Source organism: Genypterus blacodes, unplaced genomic scaffold, assembly GCF_046128005.1.
Source record: "Genypterus blacodes isolate CSIRO-AG114 ecotype Tasmania unplaced genomic scaffold, CSIRO-AGI_Gbla_v1 ptg000090l_1, whole genome shotgun sequence".
Lineage (NCBI taxonomy): Eukaryota > Metazoa > Chordata > Actinopteri > Ophidiiformes > Ophidiidae > Genypterus > Genypterus blacodes.
Window position 1 is genome coordinate 1,074,269 of NW_027466895.1, and position 23,658 is coordinate 1,097,926.

General features: G+C 44.6%; 1 protein-coding gene across 1 annotated transcript; it reads right to left on the reverse strand.

Moving 5' to 3' along the window:
* Window positions 1–19,866: 19,866 nt before the first annotated feature.
* fam3c (FAM3 metabolism regulating signaling molecule C) lies at window positions 19,867–23,628 on the reverse strand. The gene is made up of 10 exons (XM_076158995.1): window positions 23,505–23,628; window positions 23,066–23,116; window positions 22,868–22,972; window positions 22,587–22,613; window positions 22,199–22,322; window positions 21,914–21,972; window positions 21,287–21,337; window positions 21,108–21,192; window positions 20,894–21,020; window positions 19,867–20,683 (listed from the first exon to the last, which is right to left on the reverse strand). The coding sequence occupies exons 2-10, from the start codon at window positions 23,079–23,081 to the stop codon at window positions 20,594–20,596; spliced, it is 684 nt and encodes a 227-aa protein (XP_076015110.1). The 5' UTR covers window positions 23,082–23,116; window positions 23,505–23,628; the 3' UTR covers window positions 19,867–20,593.
* Window positions 23,629–23,658: the final 30 nt, after the last annotated feature.

Below are 23,658 nucleotides of genomic sequence, written 5' to 3' on the forward strand. Positions count from 1 at the left end.
GTGTGTGTGTGTGTGTGTGCAGCCGCTAATGCCCATTTGGCAGATCTCATTGCTTCCCCTGTGGGCGAGAGAGAGAGACAGAGAGAGAGAGAAAGGAGAGAGAGAGAGGGAGAGGATGAGCTTTGGGATTGATGGGGACAGAACAGGGAGTGCTCAGCCTCGATGAGTCACCCAACACTTAGAACACACACACACACACACACTCGCACAATAACAGAGGGACTAACTGTGGTTCAACACTGTTTCCTCCTTTGTTTCTGCAGATGATGTTAATATTTGCATTCAAAATCCAAATTTTGAGCAAACTTGTAGCAGATGTCCAACTGCGCATTCTTAGGTTGGTCAAGAGAAGAAGGGTTGTCTTTTTTGTAACATTGGCTGTAGACATTTCATTTTCACTTTTGACACCCAGAAGTCGTCTTCAGAGGGTTAGGGTTAGAGGGTCATTTGGAATTCAATATATACACCCAAACATCATATTTATGGCTATTGTTTAGATATCTATAGACTAAGGAAAGATGTCAATGCTAAATATTCAGATATTCAACAAATTCTTTCTACGTGTCGACATCTGCAGACCCCTAAAAGATGCCATCGATGTAGAATCCAATACAGCGACCCTGCAGCGACGCAGATATCGACCCAGATGGTGGAGAACGCCAATAGAAGTCCGAGGTCGAGATCCATATATTGAACCCGTATTGAATGTCTGCTGATGTCCACTTATGGGACGGGATTGTACACATTGAGAGGAAGTTACCGCTCAGGTTGGCACATTGACAGCACAGATTGAGTCATGACAAAGGTGCAGCTATTGAACCTGCATGGTCGGTTTCAAAGACCATACGGGACTGGGTGCAGCTTGCGCGGCGTTGCATGTTTGCCGGGTGAAGTAGGAATGATGGACATAAAACAGCACTAAAATTCGTAGAAGACGCGAGCAGAATTCCTAGAACCTTTTAAAAGGCTCGTTTATTAGAGCACTAAAACAATTCGCACTAAATGCTCCACGTGTTTACAAACTTCATATGGAACAGGAAAGTTTATAAGGCTTGAAAATGAGCACTGCAGCACACCCTCAGCGGCCCCTCTCCATCACACACCCACACACACTCATATTCATTAGCGGAGCCTAAAGTGTGTGAGTAGCTTTTATACACGCACTTGGCGCTGTAATGCAATTCTTTCATAGATTGTCTGCTGGCTCCTAGCAGGTCTAATGTGGAAACTTCTATGCCGGAGCAAACTCGCCAGCTGACCAGTGTGTGTCTATCCAAGTGTGCGGTTGCGTGTGTGGGAGAGAGGCAAGACATCCTGAAAGAGGATCTCTCCTGGTTGAGGGCCTCTCCTCTCCTCTCTCCTCCACTTTGTTTGCTTTGTCTGGGCAGCAAAGGGAGGAGAGGGAGGATGATGTCACCCGCACGATCGATGGTGCAGCGAGACGGCTTGATGTGATTTCTGCTAAATTTATTAGCATCATACGCCGCGGGAGCCTCTGGGGTAAACTGAGTGGCAGCAGGGGGGATAACGTGACTGATCCCCCCCATCCCCACAAACACACACGCTTGCTCTCTAATAGGCGGCACGGTATGTCAGCTCAGCGTCAATCTGCTGATGGCTCCTCTGCCACATAGAGAAAATGTACGTTAAAATATCACTTGTGACAAACACAAAGGAAAAAAAGGAGGAAAAGAAGCTCCGCTCGTTGCGCTCCTCTTCTCATGGGCAGGCAAGGGTTAAAGGGTCGCCTCTGTCACGTTGACCTCCAATTCTTATAAATAAGAGATAAAGCAAGCAGACTTCAGAGCAGGCAGGAGGTGGGGCAGCTATCAGCAGCCCAGGACCCGTGGGAGAATAGAATCCATGTGAGCTCATTGTTTATCTATAGCCTGTGTGTGTTTTGTTTATTTTGGTGCCTGTGCCTGTTATGGAGGAAAATGAGATTGTGTGAACGTGTATGTGTGTGTGTGTGTGAGAGAGAGCAGGGACGGCAAGTAATGCATTACGGGCATATGGTTTGTATCAGCGTGACTGTTGTGTGCTGTGTTTATCGTCGTTCTGTGTGACAGGAAACAATCTGTGCGTACACTCCCTCAGCTTCCTCTTTACTATTTCAGTGCTGTTACTCTCTCTCTCTTTCTCTCTCTTCTCGTCTCTACACACACATCAGCAAACCTACAGACAAACGCACATATGAGAATGTAGAGATGGCGGCCGTGTTGAATATACAGTATGATGGTTTGAGTCCCTGAGAGGAAGAACAAAAGGGGGAAGAACAAAACAACGCAGCATCGTCCGGGAGAGAAATGTTTGATGATTATATTACCTCATAAATGGCCGTGCCCAGTCAAAATTGGAAGCAAAAGTAACCAGAAAGTGTACGTGTGTGTGTGTGTAAGCCTGCAAACACAAAATATACCACTGCACTGTAAAGAATAACGTCAATGGTGGACTGAAAGCAATGTTGGCCGTATTTATCTATCAACTAAATTGGTCTCTTTGGTAAACTATATACGTTTTTGAAATTACGCCACAATAAGGTTCTGATATATCGCTACTTTGTTATATGTATGTGTGCGAGAGAGAGAGAGAGAGAGAGAGAGAGAGAGAGGGGATAAATTGAGACGATGAGAAGTTTTGACAACAAAGTCTACACTGGAGGCTCAGCAGGGGGGTAGAAATGTCCAGAGATTACACGGATCCAGAGCTTAACTCCATCGCAGTCACTCTGTGTCTCATAGCTGGGGGGATAAAATGGGGCCCCGGTTGGAATATGGGATTTACACAAACACACACAGTGAGAGAGAGAGAGAGAGAGAGAGAGAGAGAGAGACGTGCCCGACCATGATGTCCCCTCTATGTGTACGTGTGCACATGTGTGTGTCTGCTGTCATACATGTGTATCTGGCACGGGAAGGAGGTCAGGTTTGCGTGGGTGTTACTCTGCGTGGGTATGGATGACCTTTTGTGGCGTCCTGCACAATGTGTCACACTTCATCAAGCCTAATTACTCGTGGGAGAGCAGTTCAGAAGCAAACACGACCTTCATGGCAGGTAACACTGTCCAGCCTCTTTGACCACACGGTGTGTGTGTGTGTGTGTGACATACACACACACACACATGCACCAAGGTGATTTACGCTTGTTGCCGTGTGGTGCGGGTGTTGTGTTACAGTCCATAAATCAGTTTAGTGTCTATGTAGTAGATATTGATGGTAAAGGGTTATCTTCTAGGGAGGGGGGACAACAAACTAAAGGTACGTGAGGACAAACCTCCCCCTTTAGGCTATCTGCAGGAGGATCTATATGCTTCAGGTATCATATGATACACCCAAGGCAGCTATGAGGACGGTGTCAGCTCAGGTCCTTCTCTTCAACAGAAGACTTACCCAACCCCATTTTCATCTTCTTTCTTTTTGCAACTCTGTGTTTTTTGGCAATGTGTTTGTGTTTACCATCTGCATGAATTTGAGCTAAATGATTACAACTCGCTGAAGGGGCGACCTGAGGGCGTGTGAGTGGAGCGTGGAGGGCGAATGAAGCGGGCTCAACTTGAAAGGGCTTAACGCCGTCTCTGAAGATACGATTGCAGCGCTGGCAGAGAGTGCCCCTTCCTGTGACAGATGGCTAGCAGAATTAAAATGATGCGATGGAGAGCCTGGAGTATGACCCCCCCTGTCTGGCAGGGCCTTTACTGCGACAACACCAGAACTCATGCAGAAGATCCACGGTGTGTTAATTACTGACGGCCCATTGACTCAGTGTGCGTGTTGTCGGGACACGCCCAAAAGAGGAGTCATGCCATTATCGTGTATAATTTGGCAATGAAGAAGGTTCAGTGCCATTGAGTTCCGACTCTTCATTACATTACATTACGATCATTTGGCAGACGCTTTTATCCAAAGCGACTTACATTACATTACCACCCTTCGCAGAGGGGGGAGCAATTGAGGATTCGGTGCCTTGCTCAGGGGCGCCTCGGCAGGGGCTCGAACCGGCAACCCTCCGGTTCCCAAGCAGAAGCTCTACCCACTGAGCCACTGCCTCCTTATGAGTGAAATGAGAGAACATGTCCCAAGAAAACCTTGATAGTTATGAAAGCTGATAAGGCCTTGCAGTATTCCGTCACCTTGAATTAGAGCTGGCGTGCATAGATTGTGACTGAAGTCAAAACAGTCAACAAAAGCAGAATAGCGAAGGATCTCTAAGATTATGACTGAAGTATGCGCCGATCTCCCGCAGCCATTGGAGGCCCGGCAAACATCTGCTCTATTATCAGGACAATATGCCTGCACACCCATCAGGCACCATGGCTACTATCAATCACTGTGGCTTTGAACTCCATCAGCACCCAACGTACTCATCTGATGCGGTGCCCTCGGACTTTCACCTCGAGGCTCTAGCAGCTGACTCCACTTTAGCATTAGGAGAGGTTTTCGGGGGAGAAGCGAGAAAAGGACCTTTGTGGTGAGCTCAGGACTTATCAGTCAACCTTTATACAACCCCGGTAAGTTAACAGAACAGACAGTTCAGTCCTTGAGTTGTTCAATTAGTTTTGAGTCATGTGAGTGCTACTTTTCAAGTTTTATCATGCACAGAATTCTCAGCATTTCCCCCTTTTGGTTAACAATAGTTATTCAAATGAGTCTGTTTATGCATTGCCATTCCTCCTTATTATGGCTCCAGGCATGTTGTTCCACTGAGTTTAATTCATCATTGTCTGCTGCTGTATAGAGATAACTACAGTTTGGAGCGCATCTTAACCCTGGGTGCTGACCGCGGTGCTCAATAACAGCGTAACGTAGCCACAGGGCGGGACAATGAACACTGCCTTTCTTCTCCGTCTGCCAGGAGACATCAACGGAGCCGATTGTACTACAGGGATCCGTGACATCATTCATTCTCCGGGCAGAGCAACACACACGCACACACACCAACCCCTCTTGGGCCGCCCTTTCCACAGGCCAGTGGTTCTAAAAGGAGTCTTACAAAGCGCCGGGGTCAAAATGTCCAGCAAGTCGGGGTGGGGCGGAGAACTCCATTGACATACATCATAGACATCAGCAACAATGGTCATTTGATGAGTCTTCACAACAACTCCTGCTCACACACTCTTACACACACACACACACACACACAGGCCTGCTATCTTTTTCCAGCAAACATACTACATCCACAACCTGCATCTGTCTCGGGGTCATAATGGGCGACTTGTTGTCATCGGGCTCTCGCCCTCCACTGAGCTGTCTGCCGGGGCCTCGCTCACTCAATGGGCCTCTTATGTCGGCGAAGAAGCAGCCAGCGCCAAACAAGACTGCCACAGAGAAGGGACAGTGTGGGCACGTGAGAAAAGTGTGGGCACGCCGCAGCTCATCCCGTGATCCGACACAATAAGGGGCGGACGCTTAGCGCAAAGTTTAAGATTTCTTGCGGCTTTGTATTGCGTTTCAAGGGGGAATGTTATGCATTTGACTTGCCAGCTATAGTCTTATACATGAAAAAGCTGACTTTGCATTATTCAGTTCACATATTTTGAATTATATTGTTCCAAATTTGGTGTTAAAGGGTGATGTATTTTGGAGTATCTTTAATGTATAATACCATGGTAAATACGCTTAAAGGACGTTTACTTGTAAGTTTCTTCCTGTGAGCTAACACTTGAGGATTTCAGTTCTTCATCTACTCCTATAAACAGGGAAGTTGGCAGATATAGAAAACAAAAACTTGTGATCATTTGAATCAAACGACCCGATTCCTCTTTTGCGAAACCTGCAGAGCAAAACAACATTAGATCGTCCAAATGTCAAACTCTCACCATCAGTCAAAGTGGAAGAGACAGATTTTTTAGTATTTAAAAAAGATGTAATCCATTCCCGGGCCACAGAATGAGCGACTGTTGGGGATGCAAATCATCGCGTCCAATGAGGAGCTGCAAAGATGTTGTCAGTAGGAGATAGTATCTGCTGTGTTTGCATGTCCTGGAGGGCATGGTGTGGAACAAAACAGCCATTTTGAGACACAGGTGCACAGGTGACACACACACACAGCATGTCTGGTTTTCATTTTCCTTTCTGTAGAACCAGTCACACCACCAAAACACGCATTGTGCTTTGCTAGGCTTCCTGTAAAAATACAACTGAATAACAAGCATTTGCATGAGAGAGCGAGGGTGAAGGTAAAAGATGGTGTGTGTGTGTGTGTGTGTTTGTGTGTGTCTGTGTGCGGCTGATGGGTGTAAACAATCTCCAGGGACTGTAGCATTTGCCTACGCTGATTCAATCTCCTTTGCTTTCACTAAAACAACCAAATCAGCTTAACCCCATTGTTGTTGTGACACACAAACACGCACACGCGCGCCCTCACACACAGCCCCTGCAGAAGCACATGATATGCAAACACTTAGAACACTTTAGAAGCTGAACCGCTCTAAACTTCCTCTTTCGGCTGCATTGTAAACAAACAGGCCCATGCAAATGTAGAAAAAACCCCAGACGTGAGCAGATGGAAATGTTTGCATGGCGATGAATTCATACATCCCCATGTGACCCTGTGTGCTAATGACAGGCTACACGTGGACGGGCTGTCAGAGCATCAATAATTACAGGGTTGTGGGGGGGCCGTAATGAGCCGTGCAGCCCGGTAGGTCCTCATGTCTGCTTAACGCTGCCCGCAGATCTTGAGTTAGTGTGTGTACCTGCGTGGAGACTGTAAACGCGAGAGTCCAGTCATGTAAACCTCGCAAATTCAACCACGAGATGAAATGCTGCTGCTCGACTACAAGCGTCCGACATCTGCAAACCGTTACTCGGCGTGACACAATGTCGTACAATGTTGCTGCTGTCTTGTAGCTCGATGTCACAATGTGTTTTTCACACTTCTAAAGGGTGTTTCTTAAAGTGTTTCCTTCTACTCCCAAGCTAGAGTTTTATTATTTCATTTCCGAACTTCACAATTGATGATACTGCAAAAGAAATCTCAAAATCACTTTTACTTTTGATACTAGAGTACATTTTACAGCTAATACTTGCTTTTCTTTGTAAGTGAGTATTTTCCCGTTGATAGCTTTGCACAAGTTAAGTGTTATTGCTCTCATTAAGGAAACATGAATCCTGGAGAAATGTGTTGTTGGAGCTCCACAAAACAGCAGATGTTGCTTAGCTGCGTTTCATCCAAGAACAAATCAAAAACGCCAAGTGCTGAATTATCCTGTTAAGTGTATCTTGTTAGTTTGCTTTGCAGTGTGAGCCGCTGTAACGCTGCCAGGTCTCATTCCAAACATTACTCACTGGTTCACTCCATCTCCCGTGTGATGAAATCATTGTTTGTAAGGCTTTCGCTGGGACTGTTAGAGGGGGGAAGTGGAGTTTTTGTGGCGGCCGTGCATCTGGCCAGGAGCAGCTGTTAGTCTGGAAGCCGAAATCTTCCAAAACTGATACCGGACGCTCAGACTAACTGACCTTTGAACCAGGAGCACCATAAATAACTCACCGGGATAAACACTGGTTGAGTCATGCTGTCTCTAACCTTAACTGCCCCTAACTAATGTGACAAGCCTGAAACCTTCTTATTGGGGATTTTGCTGTCTTTCATCTTTTGTTATTGGTGTATAATCCTCCTTTCTGTCTTTCTCTGTCAGTTAAATAAGGGAGAAAGTATTATCAATACATTATCCTGCTCATTATATGGCTACTTACAGAAAAAACAACAATAATTACTTTTAAATGAAGCTAATACTAATTAGCTCCATTTAAGAAAAAATAGTCCCACTGTTGTTACCCTGCACAAGCTTATCGTAACTGTGCCGCTACGTAAACAATGGCAGAAGCTGAATGCCACAATTAGTCAATCAGACAGAGAGATGCATAATAACCTTTTTTAGCTCACTCAATCTAACTGGATCGTCTGTATTAGTGTGGAAACAGCAAACAATCAGAGACAGAGTCATAGCGACACGTTGTACCCTGTGTTGTATTTTACTGCAACAAGAAAAGAGAAACAACGTCTAACACATTTAGTAAAGCTCTAGGTTTGTCTGATGTTTTCCTCTAACAAAGGGACCATTCATGGGATGGTTTTGGCCAGCGTGTTATCTGATCCACGTTCAGCTGATCAGTGAGACAGCAGACAGACGTGGAGCAGAGACACAGGAGCTCATTGACTACCGGGATACTCGCAGTAGCCTGTGATTTGGCCTTTGAACATCTGTTGCAGGCCAGATGACCTTTGCAGGGCAGAGACAGCTCTGCAGAGGGCTGCCGGACAGCTTTTCCATCACACGCCAGTCAGGCTGAGCCACAAGCAGAAACATTGCAGAGGCAGAATGTAGCAGGGATATTTAGCTCTCATCTGGACAACTTCCACAAAACGTCTTTTCCGCTTCCCTTTTCTGCGTTTCCCCTTGCATCTAATCAGGTTTTTCCCCGGTTTTATCTACACTGCAAACCATTGCTAGAAATGAAAAATCCCCAACACTCCCCTGAAAGAGGGAAGGAGAAGTTTCCCTGCTGATCGAAACAATAAAGATAAGCTGATTTGGTCAAATAAATGCATGCAAAGGGATGAAACGCACAATTTGATGAATTTGCAACCATCCTCGCACTTACAATAGAGCGGATCCTTGACAACAACAACACAAGGTGGCCTTGCCTTTTGCTTACTGCTCTTGTGTATGCATGTGTGTGTGTGTGTGTGTGTGTGTGTGAGAGAGAGAGAGATAGAGAGAGGATGTATGCATGTGTGCCTTCAGATCATACATCACGAGGAGACAGAATGTGTGTTTACATCAATGCTTCTGTTCTTGTGCAGGATAAATCGCAGTTTAATCAAAGAAAAATTGCACTTACACGCTCAAAGTCGACATACACACACACACACACTAAACATGACGCAAAAGCTAGCAGGTCTTAATAACCTGATTGGAGATATTCAGATCATCCCTCTCTTCTCCCCCTACATACGACGACAATTACATTTGCCATCAATCTGCTCCCCTCTTCACTTGCTCCTGCAATCAGCTCCATGATTGAAACCCCCCACAATCTCAATAATAGCTCGATTTCATACACATACACACACATGTGCGCTCCGTAACCCAATTTGCACATCTTCACCTTGCTGCAAGGACTTTCTCTGTAAGCAACCTGCAAGGATTTTACATACATTACAATATAGAACGTCTGCTGCTGTGAAAGAGGTGAAATCATGATCCCAGGAGGAGCGCTTCAGTAAAGTGCATTCCTTTTCTTCTGATACACGGCACCTTATGGATTACATTTGCATTTGTCTCCTCAAAATATATCTTTTGAGTTATATTTGCATACAAAGCACATTTTCAGTAATGCTGTATCTGTAACAAGACATTTTTCCATGATGCGCAGCTTCTTTAAAGTGAATTTTCCCCTTTTTCCTTCGAGAGAATTAGGAAACATGGATATCAAAACACATGTACTGTCTAAGTAAACGTCTTTTTATTGAATTATCTCTACTTCATCAATGTTAAAGTCCTACAACCAGCTACAAATCGTCAATACAGCTGCAAATACCACAAATATTGAACTTTCACAACGCTTTTGTGCTTTTCTGCGTCCTTGCGAAAATAAAATTCAGTATATTGAAGCTTAAGAGGCAACATTTCACGTAGAAATGTAATTGTGTCCATTTTCCCTGAAGCCTTGGTTGGCATGGCAACATTGGATCATTGGCTGTCATTTTGCAGCTAGTTGCAATTGTTCTCTGTCTTGTACGTACATTTGTACATTGTACATTTTCAAGTGCAGTTTTTTTCTTCTAAAATATCCAATCCAAATCAAAGCAACTCACAAAGCAACAACATCTGACCGTGGTTTTTGTGGGGCTCCTCCTGCTTTGCTCCCCTACAGTTGATGTCGTCATACTGTGTTGGGGGGGAAAACACACAACTTAAATACTGAAACTGAAAAAATATTGTTATCTGTTCAAGTATGCAAAACAAGGAAGTGGGAAAAACCTGATAATTAACCAAACTGGGATTGGACTGGGAGGTGTTGTCGTTACTCCTAATGACCCTTCAATTGATGCACGAAAGGCGATATATGACATCAAACAATGATAATGAGGCACCTGGAGTTTAAACAGAAACAAACCATTCTGGCACAATACAAACATCATCCACCTCCCAGAAGGCCGGGGCCGTTTCCCCCCCAGCAAATTAAAGACGTATTGTTTGCTCTGTGTACGTACGCTGGAAACTCTGCCGACCTGTTCTACAACTCAAAAGAGGGCGAGAGGCATCGTACAAAAGGGGAGGCAGTAATGCTCTGCAGACGGAATTTAGTCTCTCATTCTAAAGTAGCAGAATTCATAAAGGGAACTGACGGCTGCCTCACCAAAGGGCGCACAGATGAGTTATGAATTATCATTTGACTTTGAGGCAAGGCTGTGTCTGAGAGAGAGAGAGAGACAGCGTGTGTTTCAGTGGAAAGAGGTGTCTGGTGTTTTGGAAAGCGTCACAGGGATAAAGGGAGACAATCGATAATGAAGCTGGATTAGCAGGAGGCCTTGCAGGGTTGGGGGTTGGGGGGGCCTTGGGGGGTTCAATACAAAGCTGACGTTGATACACACATTCCTGACAGCTGTGATAGCAATGAGGGGATCAAATCGTGCGTGTGTGTGTAGTGTGTGTCTCCTGACTGACAGGGACTATTTGGACTCAAGAGTCCTGGACGCCCCTAAGTGCCCTGATAGTACAGAACTATCTCCACGGAAATGGAAACTTGGGTCGGGAGGAGCAGATAACCCCATCCCTGTGTAAAATTAGACATTGCATTCTGGACAAAGGTAATGATTGGTGGGCGAGGGACGCGATTGGTCATCTGCTATTATAACAAAAGGATTCCCAATATATGCTTCAGCTGTCCGTTGTGGTTTCCGGTCGTTAGCGGGTAGCTTTGCTCTTGGACGACAATTCAGATGAAGTAATTTGCTCAGTATGTTGTGACTCATCGGGCTGTGAAACGCACATGTGCAGGTGGTGACATTTAGTGAAATTATGCAGGAAGAGAAAGCAAAGAAGAGAAAATAACAAGAGGAAGGTTAACTTTGACTTCTCCTCTACTGTTAGAAAGTGTATTTGTGATATCTCTATGTGGTATTGTGTTGTAATGTATCGTATCGTATTGCATTATAATGTATTTTGCCCTATTGTTTATCACAAAGTGCTTAAAGCTAAATTTAACATTGAAACACAGCTTTTATTGTCTTAAAAGTTTTCAGCGAGGAAATACGTCAAGCTACTTATGTCACCGTTTATGGTCTGGCAACTAGAATGGACAGAAATATGCAGACACAGCCGAGCCTGGAGGAAGGAATGCTTGAGGGTTCTGTTATTGAGCCATGTCAGGCATTTGCATCCAAAATAGATCGATTCAGAGCCTGAAAATCCAGTTAGGCAGACACCAAATGGAAGCAGTTCCAGAATGAGAAGGTCTTTGGTCAGAAAGCCTTTATCCTTCGGGTTACCATGACTCCCATATAGCAGCGGGAGGTGAAAAGGCAAATTCCGGTCTCAAGAAATACACAGTAATGTAATCTCCTTCCAGTCAGGGTTTGGGTTATAAATGGGAATGTGGGACGTGTGGCGCTTAAACCAACAAAGCGTACAAAGCCTCCACAGCTTTCCTCCTTTGTGATGGATGTGGATTTCATAATTAGACATAATTGAAGATGACTTTGTTCTCCTGAAATCAGAATCCATTTTGAAGAAAGGAAATGTGTTTTATTGTACACCCGGGTATTTCCACATACAGCTGAGATCCATCCACAGAGATCCCAAACGCCTTTAGTAAATTGATGAAGTGGTCTTCTGAGTGAAGGTGAAGAGGGCAGACACACATGGCGAGGAAGACGGGCTGCGTGTGACTTTAATCTGCCAGGCCTCGTTAGGTGAAAGACATGTTACCTCTGAGATTAAATGGCTCTCTAAGTAACAGTCGCTCGTAATGGAGATGTGCTCCTTTGTTGCTTCATACAATCCATGTGCGTCCACACTGAGTGCATGTGTGTGTCATACTAGCGTGTGCGTGTGTGTGTGTGTATGTGCGCGCGTCTTCCCTGCATCATCCATCCCTCCCTTGTGAACTTGGTATGCCATTAAAGGATAGCAAGACTGCAGCCATTAGTGTAACTAGATCAGACTATTGAGAACCTAAGAGACTGCAGAGCCCCTGCCGCACACACACATACACACAAACACTCACACACACACACACACGTATGTGCTCAACATTGTCACTCAGTTTCAAGAGGGTAGGCATGTATAGGCACACACACACACACACATGCACTCGGAGACATACTGGAAACCATTACCAGTATTCTCCTCACAGCACTTAAGCTGTAGTGTGTTATCCTGCATATGATGGGGGAGGTTTGTGTGTGTGTGTATGTGAGCATGAGGAAGAAAGGGGATCAAACATGAAGAGAGGAGCGATTGCCTGCCTGTCTCACTGATGGGAAGTGAAACAGAGAGAGAGAGAGAGAGAAGAGGAGCAGATTCTGTTTACCTCTCAAAGTCACACACACACACACACACACTCTACTCTGCGTTCCCCGCATTCTCCCAGGAGACGAGGAAGAATCTCCTTGTTGTTTTTTTTCCCTGCCCAAGAGGAAGCGCTCGCAGTGAGCCACATCTTTTCCAGTAAGCTATAATTATCACCAAACTGCTGCCGATTACTGGAGGCGTCGCGGAGCGAGGAGGGGGGAGGGGGAAAAGGAGGAGGAGGAGGAGGATGAGGGTTTGGAACAAAGGTTGAGCAAATGATAGGCTTGATATTGAGGTCGCATAATAAAGCCAAATAGAGTCTTTGGCGTCACAAAGCGTCCCCCTGGCCCGTCCAGCAGCAGAGACAGACAGAGGCGTTCTTGTCCCTTGGCCTTCTGTTGTGATATTACACACAGATATGTTGGTCATTATGTCTCACCATAGAAAAACACCCAAATGGTTTGAAAAGACGGACCGGAGCAAAATGGCAACCGTCCTCAGTCACACTCCGCTGATGAAGTCGTTGTTAATTGAATTAGGAACGTGATGAACGATTCCTTGTGGCGTGACCCAAAATGGGCCGGGGGCCATATTTAGACAGCTTTAGGCCCACACGGTGTTGTGTTTCTGCGCTGTCTCGTGTAACATGGAGAGGCCATTTGCCTCAGGAGCGGCGGGGGAGGGGGGGGGTCACAGATCAGAGATGTTATGAAAAATGATCTGAGAGGGATTGTGTGTTCGCTCGGAGATGAAACACACATGGCTTTATGGTGGAGGACATGCACAGGCAATCGTGCACAATGAAACCCAAACACGGGCTTAAACACACACCCGCAACAAAAACACACACACACATGCAAAAAAAATACACACAATACAAAGCAGAGGCACTCCCTCATTGCCGTCCAGTAACCCTTAGTGTGTGTTGTTTTCACTCTACCTTGTCACTCGTGGTAGTCACACCCTCTTTCATGCATTCTGTCACACACATATAGGTGCACACGCACACACACACACACACAGGCACACACAGGCACACACAGGCACACACAAAGAGACACAGAGATGTTGTTTTCTGAGGCATGCCGTGGCTCCTCCTTCCCTGTGCTATCACCTGGTAATTCTGGATCCTCATTGGTCACCTGAGGAGCCAGATTGCAACACCCTCCGCAGGTTCACTGACCTCCACTCCCCGTGCAACTATGAAGTGTCAACATCTGCTGAGTAAGTCGGAGAGAAAACAGCAGCAGCGGCCAGAATCCTATTTTTCTAAAAGGTTTATGTGCATACACACACACACACACACACACGCAGTATGTAGGTGTGCGGTGCAAAGAGTGCAGTTATCACAGCAAATACTCTGTGCAGAGACGCTCGACATGCAGTTATGTAGGTCACGTCACGGCAGCATCCTTACTCCAGCAAATAATGCAGAGGTGTCATGAGTGTGTGTGTTTGTGTCTCTGTACACACATACACACTCTACCAGATGAAATCAGCTCCAAATAATGGAGTTGAGAGGCTTTAATGGTGTCATTCCAGCGCCTAACTTGGGTTATTTTTTAACAAGGGTCACAAGCCTCGTAAGATGGCTGTGCTTGTGTGTGTGTGTGTGTGTGTGTGTTGGGCATTTCACAAAGTGTGCCGACACACCTGCTTCCATTTTATGGAAGCAAAAACACAGGAGACAGTTCTGCGTTTGTGCAGCTGTGGAGCTGTGAAATACCGACAGTGTATACAGTTGACCTGGCAACATCTTAAAGCGTGTGTGCACAAATGTTACAGAATCATCACTGGAGTGTGTTTGCTCCGTGTGCCCTCGGCTCGGTGCAGCACAAAATGCTTGTTGTGTTGGAAGCGAAGACCAGAATACTCCCGAGGAAGAAACAGAATTATGATCAAATGTTTAAAAAAAATGTCCTTATTGAGTGCAGTGTTATTCCTGAATAATTCCTTTGTTGTGTTAATATTCTGGTTCACCCCCAGGGGGAGCTTCACCAATTAGGAAAAACTACTTTTTGGGTTGCCAGGTTGTGAAATACCCATTTTTTCTGTGGTCATGGATTTCTCACGTTCTAATAAGCCACAAGCTCTGCTGGTATAAATGTCATAAAGTGATTATTTAAGGATTCTTTTGCTATAGAAATGAACTGATCGGGTTGTTGTAAAAGTTAATGTGTGTTCTTTAAATGTTCAGAGGGAACCAAGAGCTGCAGGAGGAGGATGCACACCAGCCAGAGGGCCTCTTCACACCTTAGGACTCCAGAATGGCTCATTACAGATCCATAAAGGTATTGGTAACATTGGTAACATAAAACATACACCACACCCAAAGCTGTATAATAGTAACAGAATACAGTGTGTGTGTGTGTGTGTGTGTGTGTGTGTGTGTGTGAGTGTGAGTGTGTGTGTGAGAACATAGAAAGGGACAAGAGGGAATCACTGCTTCTCCGTAGTGGTCTCAAATACCCCCATGCTGTCGCTGTGACACCTCATGTAAAAACCTAATCCCTTTACCTCCACCCCTATGAAATATAGTAAGGGATTAGGGGACAATGAGAGACACCATATCACTCAGAGGAGACAGACAGCGGGGACAATAAGTGGAAATCCAACAAGCTTGCCTATCAGGATGAATCATGTTTCTGTGACTGGAGACTCCATCTCGCTTCTTCCTTTGTTGTGGGAATAAAGCAGCCGTCAGTTTATCGCAGTAACTGACAGCGTTTATGTAATTTTGACTTTTAAATAACAAAAGAGTTCAGACGCAGAGCTGATGGAGACATCCATGAGATGCTCTTTGTTCCTGGCATAAATTTGCCGTAACTGAACCTAGTACAGTACAGTACCATAATAGTATAGAAATGTCTACAAACGGGCCATAATTACACATTGTGATGTCACTGACTTGCCATGTGGACACTGAGAGTGATGTCTTTTTGAATTCTGCATCCATTTTTTTGACGCGCTGAGACACAAATCAACGTGGCACGATTTACAAGGTGTTTGTATTTATGGGAAAACGCACCGTCTGCTTCCCAGAAAGTCAAGTTGGATTTTTCTGCCCTGGCTGACGCCTCAGTATCAGCTGGCATCCTCGCAGCTCTGAGTAAACATTTTTGTAATCATGTCTGTACTTGTTGTGCAGCGTATTTATTTATATGACTGCCATAACTCTTATCAATGTCATTGATTGGGGTCGGCGCGGTAACTCATTTCAGCTCTGTGAGAGAGAGGACAGCCGACTGAACTGTTGCACAATGACTTTGTTGGTGACAATGCAAATGAGCCACCATGTGTCACAATGTTTGTTTAAATTTGCTTAGCTGTGTGCTGAGGCAGACAGTAAAAGTGCACTTTCAATGTGCTAACCTTCACTTTGAAATTGAAAATGTAAAAAACTGTGAAAATAGACGTAACACTGACCACTGCAAGTCCCAAAGTACAAGAGGTGTAAAGACGCAAACCAGTTATCCAAGTGCTAGCGAACGGGTCATACAGGACTGGAATTTATGTCTCTGTGTTCCAGTAGGTGTTGGGATTCACCATTTGGCTCAAAATGGGGGTGGGGGTGGGTGGGCTGCATCTATTTTTCACTTGCAGGGATCTGAACTGCAACTTCAATTCAATATTCTGACCCTCAGCTTAAACCCAAGCTAAAAGCGACCTGGAGCCCGAGTGGCCGGCGTGAATGAGACCTTTGTTTGGTATAGAAGACCGCAGGGACCATATGTGTGTTTGTAGGTGAGCCATGTTAGTCATTACTGCGGGTGAAAAGGCCAGCGCTCTCTCTGTGTCTTAGCATGACATTAGTGTAAAAACTTCTTGGGTTTCTCGGGAAAAAGCCGCCTGTGACCTCAGTAGGATCAGGAGCGACCATGAGAGAAAACAGACACACACACACAGGAATAACAACAACAAAGGAAAGTACAACTTAAACCATATTTGAGAAGAAGAAGGAGAGGGGCAAAATAGGTTCAGTTTGCTGTTTGCGTGTTTTCTCATTCGTCAATATTCACATCTGCATCTGATCAATGTGCATTTATGAACATATGGGGTTTGTGAAATGCTACATATGATTAACTATTGATCCGCTTGAGCGTCTGAGGCCTGCGTGCTGTTTGTCTATCTGTGCTGAGGTCAGCAGGAAGTTCCCACAGACTCTCAGAGTGTAAACACAGCTGTCTGGATCAGTGTGTGTGTGCCTGTGTGTGGGTGCTGGGAGGCAATTATAGTGCCTCCAGTGACTGGAGGTGGAGCACAAAGTGAGGGCAGCGAGGTGATTGCTGAAATGAAAAAGGGGGAAGGGTTGAGGGCGTGAGTGTGTGTGTGTGTGTGTGTGTGTGTGTGTGTGTGTGTGTGTGTGTGTGTGTGTGTGTGTGTCACTGAAAAGAAGTTTAAGGAAGTCAGGGGGTCAAGGTGCAAAGAGTAAAGTTAACAGGGCCCGGCACTGTTTTGGGTTTGGTCATAGATAGATAGTAGAGATTTACGGCCCCAGCTTTCTTCAAAAGACGTAAGACGACACAACAACGGAGCAGCTGGTTAAAGCTATGGCCAGTTACTTCATAAAAACACATTTCATCCAAGTAGGAATCCAGAAACTTTGGGGAACCTGGGGAATCACTCTCTCAACTGTCAATCATGTCTTGGGTTCCATGCTAAAAGAAATGTAATGATACTCAGGAAGAATTCATCCAAACAAGCTGACTGGCATTGTTTCTTGTAAGGTTGTAGCATTTACCGGGTCTGTAGGCTTTTGAAGAAGTTATGCCCACCACAATACAAGCTAAATGTATCTTCTGGATTCCTAAATAGAGCAGCGTTAAGATGAAATAATGAAGAAAGCAGAGAGAGCCTGAATCCTCATGAGTTCTGACCTAGACGTGTGTGTGTGGATGTTCTCTGGAGGTTGAAAGTTTAAGGTCAGCCAGGCCTTTCTGATCAACTGACGCATTGGGCAGCGAGGTTAGAGGTGTGTGGGAGGGTGTGTGTGTGCGCGCGTGTGTTTGTGTGGGTGAAGGCGAGTGTGTTCATGTGTGTATTTCAGTCTAAACCAGAGCTACATCAAGAGATTTGTGGAGGGGCAGAGGAGCGAGGAGGCGTGAGCATGTGTTTTGGAGGTAAATAAAGGCCTGAGTGACTTGCTTTGGGGGTGAGGGCAGAGTTTGCAGGTCAGGGGTCAGTCTCAACAGCCAATGTTGGGACAGTTGCTTAGAGAGGCGTGTAGCTCTGTTTGGTGGGCAGATTTATTTTGGGACTCGTGAAGGGTGAGAAGACAAAACAGGAACCCCCAAAACCTCTTCTATGTCTTAAGCCTGCGTGATATCAAACTAATTTCAGATGGGGATAGTTTTATTTTTTGAAATAGTGTCACAATACAATCACAGTTGATGTTGTGTAGCATTTTGGAAAATCTTTTGTGTTGTGTCCAATAGTTGGTGTTGTTGTTTCCTGAGTCAGGTGTCCTGAGTCAGCTAAGCTAGGCTGCTGTGTGATGTTTTGTTTTCCTTTCATTCAAGTTTTGCGTTCCAGTTATCCACTGCTTACTTTATTTACCAACCCTATATGTATTATATGACAGAGGCCTAATTGAATGAGAAGTCGAATCCCATGATTTAAAATGTAGACAAAGTTTATTAAGATTTAAACATTCGATTTATTAAGCTAAGCTAAGCTAACATGAAAATGTTGCATGACCTGGGGAAAGAGTATAAGAACAAGATTTCTCTTTTTAAATAGCAGCTCTGTCTCTGTACGCCCCGTCTACACTGCTGTTTTTTTTTCTCATTGTGTTACATTTGACCTTGTATTTGAGTGTAAAACTCAATGTGACTAAAATGACTCTCAGGTGATCTGAATCTCACTGGTAAGGTTCTTATTCCATTTACAGCTTCAGCTTCAGCCTGTTTGGGGCCGTTCAGTGAAACACATTACCCATTACTCTGTTGCGTGACAACACGCTCTCCTCTCAGTCCTTCTGTGTTTATACACTTATGCCCCCCCCCAGGCTCCCATGCAGTGTCTCATCATTAGAGGGTTATGAGATTGGAGATATTCCATGTTCATACATAATGCATTGTATAGCCTGGCTTATATAAGCCAAGCTGGAGAAGATTCACTCCTACACCTCCGCTTGCGATAGAGCAACACGGGACCTCAGAGGAGGTTCGGCCTACACCAAACATACATCACACATACATGCACTCAAACTGCTCCAAAACAAACAATGGGATATTGATAATGCACAAACAATGCACTAAAACAACTGCTGAACAAATGCTCCCCCGCACACACACAGACGCACATGGGATATAAAATGTTGGTGGGATGTCGTGCATGGCGCTCAGATGAGATCAGACAGAGAGCACCAGCGTGGTTTTCATTTACTGGGAATAAGGAAGAGCTCTGTGCGGAGGGGAACACAAATGTCAGTCCCCTGGCAGAGGACAAAGCTGGAGAGGAGAAGTGTGTGTCACACAAGATTGAGTGAAGTGTGTGTGTGCGTGTGCGTGTGTGAGAGGGGGAGGGGGCGGGGGAGGGGGAGGAGGAGGGGGGGGTCGAGTGACAGAATTAATGATAGTGAGAGGGCTGGCAGATGTACGATGTGAGCGTGAGGTCGCTGCTATCATCTGCACTTCTGTTACAGTGTAACTAAGTGTAGTTGTGTAGCTAAGAAAACACACATCAAAACAGCTGCACAAGACTGTACACACTCCCCCACTTCCTCGCACTCATTTACACATTCTCACTCTCACACATACAGTATGTAGACAGACAAAGCCAGGTAGCGTTTGTTTTTGAAATTTCTCTCATTTCTCTTCACGTCTGGCATATCAGTGATGTAATGGCCAGGACCTAAATGTTTGTTGTTCCATTTAATGTTAGTATCATCACAGTGAAACAGCTGAGATGACACTTTCTTGGCCCCCCTACAGAAGCGTATTGCTGCAAGGACAAATGAAAACAAGCAGAGGTATGACTCATGCAGGAGATGCAGGCTCATTTATGAGGTAGTGGCGCCCTCTGGTGGTCAGAGCAAACGGCAACGTTATTCCGAATTAATCATAGATAAAATGTAAAATTCAAGATATCACATGCTGCATTTAAATGATAATAAAACTGAAGTCAGTTGGTTTGTAAAAATTAATGACACAACACATAACGATAAGGTGATCTACTAAAATGTGTCAAATGTAAGTTCCTGAATGTAAAATGTATGAAGCCAACAAATATCAATAATGTGAACATTATACTATGTTAACAAGTACTCCAAATATTTACACTAATGTAAGTAAGTTGAAAGTTAATTTGACTGTATACAACTAATTACACACAGGACACACAGGCATCGCTAACATACCATTTATTTTAAGAAATTATATTATTACAATGTTCATTAAATTGGGATCTTACAAACCTGGATCATTCTCTCAACTAGTATTTACAAATTTCACAGTGAATTTGGTACATCTTGGTTAAAATCAGTAACAAGTTCCGTCTTAAAACTCTATAAATAATCTCATTAGAGCCAATGATTAAGATTTGAAAAGCGTTTTGCTCTCATTTCTATAGAAAAATGTGAGCAAAGTAACAATCGATCAGAAGATACGAGGGTTGAGAGATTAAGGCAAACTACAGGAAATGGAAGTTTAGGCGTAAACCCCAAATAAACCTGGGTTAAAACAATTCTTTCCCCAACATTTACAGTGCAATAATGCAATAGTATATTGCAGCTGAGCATTGTGGTCCGTAAAAACATGTGTGATCATGTGTGCCAGTCACCACTTCAAAGATTCAGTTAGTCCAGCGGGGAAAGAGAGAGAGTGAGAGAGAGAGAGCGAGAGAGAGGTGTCACTGTGGCTCATGATTCCTTCTGATCCCTTTTGGCAGAGGGTTGTTCTACTTCTTCCTTATTGGTCTGGTCGCTCTGGAAGTTTGTGATTAACACCTTTCTCAGTCCCGGGAAGTACAACAGCTGAGTCGTGAGGACTGGAAATACAGGAAGATCGAGGACGGGCAGTCGACAAGACAGGCGAGAGGTCAAAGGGTATAAGCGGCTAGCGTTTGGGAAGGTCAGTCCTGTCGCTGGGGTATGCAGCCCTCCATCTCCAGCACCTCAGGCCAGCCCTCGTATTTGTTGGTTTCTGCGCTGTTCTTCATGTGCTGAGGAGCAAAATACGGGACACATGAATCGAGATAACACAGCCAATATGGAGTCTTGTAACTCTAGCCGAAGTAGTTGTCTCTCCTGTAAGACCGTTAAAGGCAAACAGCATCCTCCAGCTAGACAGTAACATTCACCTCATTTCCTTCAACTTGAACTGCACTTTAACCTTGAGGAGCAGTGTAGGCGTGTTTGTTGTTTGTTGTTACCTGCTCAAACGGGCTGTTCGTCTTGATGCCTTTGCCTCCTACAAAGATCCAGTTATCCCGGAAGCCCAAACTGTTGATCATGGAGCTGCCAAGTTCAGCAATGAGTTTCCTGGCTTCTTCATTGAGTCTACAGAACAAAGACGCCATCGTTGTAAATTGGGTGTCAGGTCAGAAAAAAATCATGTAAAACAAGCCATGGTGAGGTAGACCTTACTTGGTAGCAGGATCGTCAAAGGAAGCTATCATCACGATTGTCCCCTCGCCAATTTCCTTTAGAAATGTGATTAAAGGAGCCACATCTGCAGTGGATCACAGAGAACCACCTGGTTCAATACAAAGCAAATGCTTGTGAAATACACTGTACAAATCCAAAAGCTCCTCAGATACACTCACCTCCTGCCCACATATCAAAGGAGTCTGACTTCAGCAGCTCCCCTGTTTTTCCTGTAGGGAAAAGAGATTCTGTGTCATGACAGCACAGAACACTGAATGCTCAGGACCATACTAACATTTCAGTACGACACCAGAACGATTGAAATGCAACACCATATTCCATAATGTTCAAAGGCCTTTGGAAAGGTTCGGATAAACTGAGGAAACTTTATCACTATTTAAATTCAGCTTTGTTCATTTCATTGCCGAAACAATTGCTTAATATTCACAACAATGACAAATACGCTTAATGAGGATGATCAGATGCCTGCAGTCATGCAATCTTTTGTAACCAGTAAAAGTCTGAAAGCAGTAATCAATACTGTATACTGTAGCTTTAAGTGACAAAGGTTTAACACCAGAACCAATGTTTGAGTTTCTGAAACTCAAACATTTGTCTGACAATAAGTGACCTCACAAACTGTGCGAGCAGAACCTAAACCTGCTCCTGCAGAGGCACATTCTCACTCTGCAGCTGTTACAACGCTGAGATTCTAAGGCCTGCGTTATCTTATCAACAGTTGCTGATTCGCTAAGCGATCGACATGTAAACGTGTGCAAGTGACGCAATATATTTGATGACGTTACCATTAACCAAGGCCAGGTTGAGTCCTCTCGCCACATTGTTCTTCACACCACTCATTAATCTGAAAGAAGGACACACAGACACATTTCAGATCCGTGTCCCTACTGACACATTGCACAAGGATCAGTCAATGTTTGCTTTGATACAAGATATATCCTGGAATCTGTGTGTATACCATGTTTATTGACCTTTATGAAACCTTTGTGTGTGTGTGTGTGTGTGTGTGTAGGTGTCTACTGGTGCTGTATTATGAAACATCAGAGCCAAAGTGAACAGTATCTTCTTACAAGTTGTCCTCCAGACAAATTTTGGGCCCCACCACACTGGCCGCTCCGCTGGCCATTTTGAAAGAGAAGTGTCCAGCTGGACAGGCCTTGGACAGCCCACACTTATGCCTCACTGTTTTGGTTGCTGTGACAGAAAAGAAAAAAGCTTGATCAAATTCCTCACACACTTTGGGAGAGGTGGAACAGGGTTGCCGCAATCTTGAAACAGCTGCCAAACATTGTTCCATTGTTGAACTTCAGCTCTGCCAACAATGTTCTGTTTAACTTTGTGATTAGCTAACACACACCTACAAGGAATACACCACCTCTATTGAAAAACTGGATTTAGATACACATGCCTAGGTATGCTTGAGTTCAGATTGAATGAGATGGACTGGTGAATACTTACTGGCTTCGTTCTGATGTGCAGATCTTGCTGAAAAGGAAGGAACATGCACACATGTGGAGAGAAATGATTACCTGAGGGCGCCATTTAGCATTCATATTCACTTAGTGCTTCCATTTGAGTTTTAGCTCTGTGAGGAAAAACACATGACCATGGAGAAATCTATAACCCTGATGATTTAAACTATCATCAAATACTTGCGATTACAAGTCAAATGGAAGTCCTACTTCCTGGTTGGGAGGGGGTGGGGGGAGGGGGTGGGGGTTCATTTTGCTCTCACTCACGAATCATGTTGCCCCATTTGAAGTCCACATTGATCTCCAACAACTGAAGAACTAGAAACACGGCGAGGAGGAAGGCACAGACGAGCACTACCAACTTCAAAACACCTGGAAGAACACCACGCAAATAACGATTACTGCCACAAAGACATCAAAAGAAACACGGAACGTGTACAATTAGCTATTTTGGAAGACGTTTACCTCCTGCTCTGACCATTTTAGAGCCTCCAGCCACTTCACAGAGCCCACAACCTACAGGAGTGACCATTAACAACACAGATTACCAGGTTACAACCAAGTAATAGTCGGTGTCCTTTGAAATGGGTTGAGCGAATACAGCTGCAGGAAACTGATAGGCTACAACAACATTTTAACTTTGCCGTGATTTATTTGACTTCTTTTTTACCTTATCACAATTTACTTCGAAGTTAAAACACACAAAGTTAGCGTTTATTCTTTATTTATTAGATAGTCACTCGCTTGTTTTAACACTTTGCGGTTTACAGCTAACCGGTCGAGTGCTGTTGTTAACTTGCTAGCTAAGAAACGCCTATACCTCTTGTAATAAATAGATTGGGAAATAATAACATTAGGGTTTAAAAGGTAGTTTTTACATTGATTTTCTTTAGATATTTCTTACCCGTTTAGTAGTCGCAGTAACCAGATATCGTGATGCTGTAATGTACACTGTGACAGCACCTCCGATGACAGCTGAGGAAGAAGCAGAGATAGTATGACAGCGAGAGGGTTGCCTGTCTCTACAAGCCGAGGACAAACAAGTGGGAGGATCTGTG